Genomic DNA, 6,310 nt, shown 5'->3' with positions numbered 1-6,310 from the left:
GTTTAGCCCCTATCTGTGTCGGGTTTTAGAATCTCCTTGAAGTAAATTAATTAGATTCGGTATATATAGCATGAAAATAAACTATTTTTCCTCTTTAGGAACTTAATTGATAGTTTTTGGAAAAGATGACAACAGAAAAACTTTTTTTACTATAATTTTTAATGTTTGTCTCTCAGGTAAATTAAGAAAATATAATGCCAGGTCGCCTTTGTGCCAGATGCAAGATCTGAAACCGAGGTTGAGGGACAGCCATAGGGCTTCATGAATGGGCATTATGTTGTTGTAACAATTTTTATTTTCATTTCAAGGTGTTCGCTATATCTAAGACATTTTTCACATTATTTTTGCATCATTGCAATTTTTCTGGTGAAGTTGAAGTCAGAGGCGTCGAGGACATCGTTTGAAAAGTCGCGGCAATGAGTGAAGCGGGAGAAAATGCTGAAGTCGCGCCTGAGAACTCACCAAGCGACATCAACGATGCTGTTAAGGATACTATTGGGGTAATTTCTAAGAATTATGGATATAGATCGAACGAAGAACAGAAAAATAACCGCTATGTTTATTACGAATATGAAAAGTTGGCCGACAATAAGATGAAGCATTGTCCAACATTTGGCAAGGGAGATAACTCTAATATTTCACTGGAACTTAATAGATTATGGCAGAGCTATAGAAGGGCAAATTGCCTCCTTTAATGAATGGAGATGGGGAAATGATACATATCATGCTGTATTATTATAAAATAATCATACTGAAACTTTTTATAATTTCGCCAATGGACATTTTTTTAATGCTGAAAGTGATATATTATTTAATTGAAATTACCTAAAACTTCAGTAAATTATAATTACAAATTGCATGCATTCTAAAAATGTTCCAGATGGCACCAGAGACCAATAAAGCTTCTAGAGATTCTATTAAAAAAAAGTTGTTGGATCATTCACCTCTATGTAAATTCTTGGACCTGCCCCTGACACTTAAACACCTATTTTGCAAACTGTATCTCATATTGTGGCCCGATGTTCCAAAGTGAAAATTAATTAAACTTTAAACTTTTTGTGTTTTAAATGCAATTCATCATAACATAATCTATGATTTTGAATTACTTTTAAAAAAAAAACAAAAAAACTTGAGCATTTGATGAGTTGATAAGATTTGAAAAATGAAACAGCTAGGTTCTCAATTCTTGTGTATAAAATAAATTTTTGAACAGTGCTTTTATCAGGCCAGTAATGAAGTTAATTCAGGTTCCTCAAAAACGATTTCCACAAATTCAAAAAAAACACCCAGCTTTGATGGAAGCAAACTGTAATATATATTAATTGTATATTTGCAGCCGGATGATGTTGGACCTACTGGTGATAATGCAACAACAGGTTGGTATTGATGTCAATCAGATGAGTAATTCTTAATCAGTACATATGATGCATTATTTTTGTAATTTAAAGTTTAAATGTGTGCAGTAAAAAAAAAACACTCTGTAAAGTGTTTCCATCAGCATGTACCTTTTCCAAAAAAGATTTAGGGTGTGAAAATAAAATTGATCTGTAATGTGCAGGGGGGTCACCCATCCAACTACTGACCACGCTCGACGTTGCTGAACTAGTGAGCGGGTTCCCAGGTTATAAGTTTGCATCACTGCAAAAGCTAGCTTGCCAGAAAGGCAGTATTTTCCCCTCATATTCCTTAGCTGTTACAGATCTACCCCAGGTGGCCAGGATAGCAATGTATCAGCAATGCACCAATACTAAACAATCAATAACAATTGATGTAGCTGTTAAAACACCTTTTTCCACACAGGATTCTGCTAAGAGTTTTATAGTTCACTTGTCATGTGAACTTGTTCAATATTGCAACATTTGTCATGGATCCATCAGTCAGATTTTTCTTTATTGCAAAACCATGAGGCATAGAGTGATGAAGGTGGGTGCACTGCTACTGTCAAATGCATTCAAGATTCCATGTACCTTCTACAGAGCAATGTGGCCTATAGTCCTCTTCCTCGTCCTGTAGCTTGCCAAGGTGAACAGTTATCAAGTCAGAAAAAAACTCATGATACAGTACTCATGCTGTTACAGCTTGATACATTGCTATCAAGAGTGTTCAAATAATTCTCACTGTTGGAAATGTTTAGGATTTCCTTTTACAAACTGTGTAACCTGAGTTCATATTTTGACAATTTAGATTTTATTTGTGATCTTAGAAATTTCAAAATCCTTGAACTTTTATGAATAATGCACAACTTGATTATGCACCTACTGAGGGCTCTGAAATACCCTAAATCAATCCAAACTCATCTATTTCACTGCTGCAAAAAACACTTCAAGGGGAAATTTAAAGGGTGGTATTTTGGTGATGGAAACAAAATTCACACTTAGATAACTTAATGATCTGTCTTATACAATATGCTGGATGTAACTTCAAATACATTACAATCTCTTATATACTGAATTTACATCATGAAATTAATTCTGTGCTGTTGTGTATTTGTGAAATTAAACAAGTTCTTAACAGATAACTTTTTACCTTTTAGAACAAAGTATAGACCAGAGTATAGATCAGAACAAAGAATCTGAAGATGTAACCGATTCAGATGAAAGTAAAAAACACACAGAGGAGGAAGAAGAAAATGAAGAGGAGAAAAACACTGAGGAGACCTTGGAAACAACTGGTTCTGGAGATGTAGGTATTGTAATGGAAGAAGAATCGGAGAATGCAAAAGAGTCCTCAACTGTAGATGACATGACAGCTGTAGAAGATTCACCAGCAATAGAGGATTCGGCCGTCAACGAGGATTCAGCTTTATCAGACTCCACACCGGCGGAAGATTCACCAATAGTGGAAGATTCATTGACAGTAAAAGATTCACCAACCGAAGAGGACTTGCCAGAATTAGAGGACTCCCCCATTGCAGAAAATACTTCAGTAGCAGCGCATTCTACAGATGTAGAGGATTTCACAGCATCAGATTCTCAAACAGAAACCGATATTGTTGAAAATGTAGAAGGCACAGAGACTGATAATTTAACAGAAAATAATGACAAAGATCAAACCACAGATATACATGAGACAGAAAATGTATGTGACAGTTTACAAGATAAAGAGGATTTGAAAAATTCTGAGGAATCAGAGGTGACCGATGAAGTTCATGCCGAAACAGAAGAAACTAGTAATACTGTTCAGTCACCAGAAGATGAAGATGAACTGCTAGAGGATGACAAAGATTTAAAAAATGATGAGGAAGAAGATGGAAAACAGGAAGAGCAATACATTATAGATGAAGATAAGTTGCTGGAAGATGAGGAAAACAAGGACAGTGCTGAAATGTTAGAAAAGTCGGAAAGTAATGACAGTACAGAAAGAAAATCTGATGAATCTAAACAGGATGAAGAGCAGAACTCCCCTGGTGACATGATGCTACAGATTGGTTCTGTAACTGGAAATGCAGAGATGTTGGATGACACAGAAATGATGGACGTTGACCAAAACTCCTCTAAAAAAGAAACTGAAGAGGAAACTGGAGAGAATAGCAGGAGGATATCTGATGCAGATGAAGGGAAGAAAGATGATGATGTTGAAATGGCAGATGCAGAAAAAGAGGTAAAGAAGGATGAAGAAAGTGATGTTCAAAATGACATTGCAGAGGTTAAAGATACAGATAATGATGTAGAAATGAAAAAGGATGGGGACAAGAATATCAAATGTGAAGATAAACTGAAAGAAGTGAAATCTGAACCCATAGAAAAACCTAAAGCTAACAAGTCTGCAGAAGAAGAAGATGACGACGATGTTAAGATAATAGACATTCAATCTGATGATGAGGAAGACAAGGTCAAGGACAAAAACGTGTCAGTGAAGGATGAAAAGAAAGATGACAAGTCTGTGGTGGAGAATGGAGAGATGTGTTTACAGATTGCCTCAGTCAGTGGAGGGGTCGACATGCCAGAACAAAACGTAAGTATTACACCAACAGTTGTTAAATCAGTGTACAATGCCTCGGTCAGCGGAAGGGTCATCATGCCAGAACAAAACGTAAGTAATACACCAACAGTTGTTAAATCATCGTACAATGCCACGGTCAGCGGCGGGGGCGGCATGCCAGAACAAAACGTAAGTATTACCCCAACAGTTGTTAAATCAGTGTACAATTCCTCGGGCAGTGGAGGGGTCGACATGCCAGAACAAAATGTAAGTAATACACCAACAGTTGTTAAATCAGTGTACAATGCCTCGGGCAGTGGAGGGGTCGACATGCCAGAACAAAATGTAAGTAATACACCAACAGTTGTTAAATCATCGTACAATGCCACGGTCAGCTGAGGGGTCGACATGCCAGAACAAAATGTAAGTAATACACCAACAGTTGTTAAATCAGTGTACAATGCCTTGGTCAGCGGAGGGGTCGACATGCCAGAACAAAACGTAAGTATTACACCAACAGTTAAATCAGTGTACAATGCCTCGGTCAGTGGAGGGGTTGACATGCCAGAACAAAACGTAAGTAATACACCAACAGTTCTTTAATCAATGTATAATTTTAAAAGTTGTAAGTGTTTTTCAAAATGAAATGAATGTCTGCCATGTTGGTTTTGCTGTACTGGTAGGCTTCATGATAGGATGTAATACTGAAAAACCTACTCAGGGTCACTCACTGGCAAGATTTGTGGGTGGTAACGAAAAGGTGGAGAGCACACTGGGGTTTGACTCTGATCAGACTTGAAATGGTAATAGGTCATCTGCCTGACCATTTGGGTTTTCTCTGGGTAATCCAGTTTTCTTTCACACTAAGACTCTCTGTGCGCTTCAACACTTCAATCAAGCCCAGTAGTAGTGAGTAATATTGACTGAATCGTTATTGTCGTAATACGAATAAAGTTGACATTAACTGGCAGATTTTAATGTAAAAACTCTTTTAATAGGGGTGTGAAAATCCATGTTTGCAACTTACTTTAAGGTTCAGGCAAGAACCAAATTAAACACATTTATTCAAGGCAAATACCAAAAAAATACTCTGGCTCAATCAAAGGTTAGTTATGTCCATTAATATTTCAATGAATAGAAAAGGGACTTTAGAACTAGCTACTTACATGTACAAGTGCTTCGAAATTTCCTGCCCCCCCCCCCCCCCCCTCCATGAAATTGTGGGCAAAATTTGTGGCAGACACTTTGGTTTTTAAAAAAAATCATTTAAGGTAGACAAACCTAAGGAATAAGAAACATGTAAATAGTACTATTATTGTATCAAAATTGTATTTTTCAATTAACTGTTGTTTTATTGGGTTTTTTCTCTCCACAGTTTGAGGATAAGAAAGAAGGGAAGAGAGAACAGGATATCAAAATCAAGGAAGAAACGGGTAAGATGAATAATTGTATGCTGTTAAATGTTGTTGCTTCATGTTTAGACAGGTTCAGGAATTATTTCTTGTACAACTATCATTCTTTCAAAGCGAATACTTAACAGCTAAATAAAATGATTTTACAATGTTTTACTGTAAAAAATCGTACTGCCAAAAATGTAAAACAAACTACTCTAGGTTTGCAAAATTATTGACACAAATATATAGGGAATGACACAAATATATAGGGAATGACACAAATATATAGGGAATGACACAAATATATAGGGAATGACACAAATATATAGGGAATCACACAAATATATAGGGAATGACACAAATATATAGGGAATGACACAAATATATAGGGAATGACACAAATATATAGGGAATGACACAAATATATAGGGAATGACACAAATATATAGGGAATGACACAAATATATAGGGAATGACACAAATATATAGGGAATGACACAAATATATAGGGAATGACACAAATATATAGGGAATGACACAAATATATAGGGAATGACACAAATATATAGGGAATGACACAAATATATAGGGAATGACACAAATATATAGGGAATGACACAAATATATAGGGAATGACACAAATATATAGGGAATGACACAAATATATAGGGAATGACACAAATATATAGGGAATGACACAAATATATAGGGAATGACACAAATATATAGGGAATGACACAAATATATAGGGAATGACACAAATATATAGGGAATGACACAAATATATAGGGAATCACACAAATATATAGGGAATGACACAAATATATAGGGAATGACACAAATATATAGGGAATGACACAAATATATAGGGAATCACACAAATATATAGGGAATGACACAAATATATAGGGAATGACACAAATATATAGGGAATGACACAAATATATAGGGAATGACACAAATATATAGGGAATGACACAAATATATAGGGAATG

General features: G+C 35.7%; 1 protein-coding gene across 5 annotated transcripts in view; it reads left to right on the top strand.

Moving 5' to 3' along the window:
- The first annotated feature begins 232 nt into the window (after nt 1-232).
- The window catches only part of LOC110449820 (zinc finger MYM-type protein 3-like), a 35,765-nt gene continuing 29,687 nt past the window's right edge, over nt 233-6,310 (top strand). For 4 of the 5 annotated variants that reach the window (XM_021496923.1, XM_021496921.1, XM_021496922.1 and 1 more), the window contains exons 1-4: nt 233-500; nt 1,337-1,376; nt 2,534-3,954; nt 5,297-5,354. In XM_021496923.1, the coding sequence (XP_021352598.1) occupies nt 417-500; nt 1,337-1,376; nt 2,534-3,954; nt 5,297-5,354 (1,603 nt within the window). In that variant the 5' untranslated portion in view covers nt 233-416. The other variant, XM_021496924.1, reaches the window with a different exon arrangement.

This window comes from Mizuhopecten yessoensis, unplaced genomic scaffold (genome assembly GCF_002113885.1).
Source record: "Mizuhopecten yessoensis strain PY_sf001 unplaced genomic scaffold, ASM211388v2 scaffold4823, whole genome shotgun sequence".
NCBI classification, from domain to species: Eukaryota; Metazoa; Mollusca; class Bivalvia; order Pectinida; family Pectinidae; genus Mizuhopecten; species Mizuhopecten yessoensis.
The sequence above is the reverse complement of the archived record's forward strand: the minus strand, read 5'-3'. Positions and strand labels throughout refer to the sequence as shown.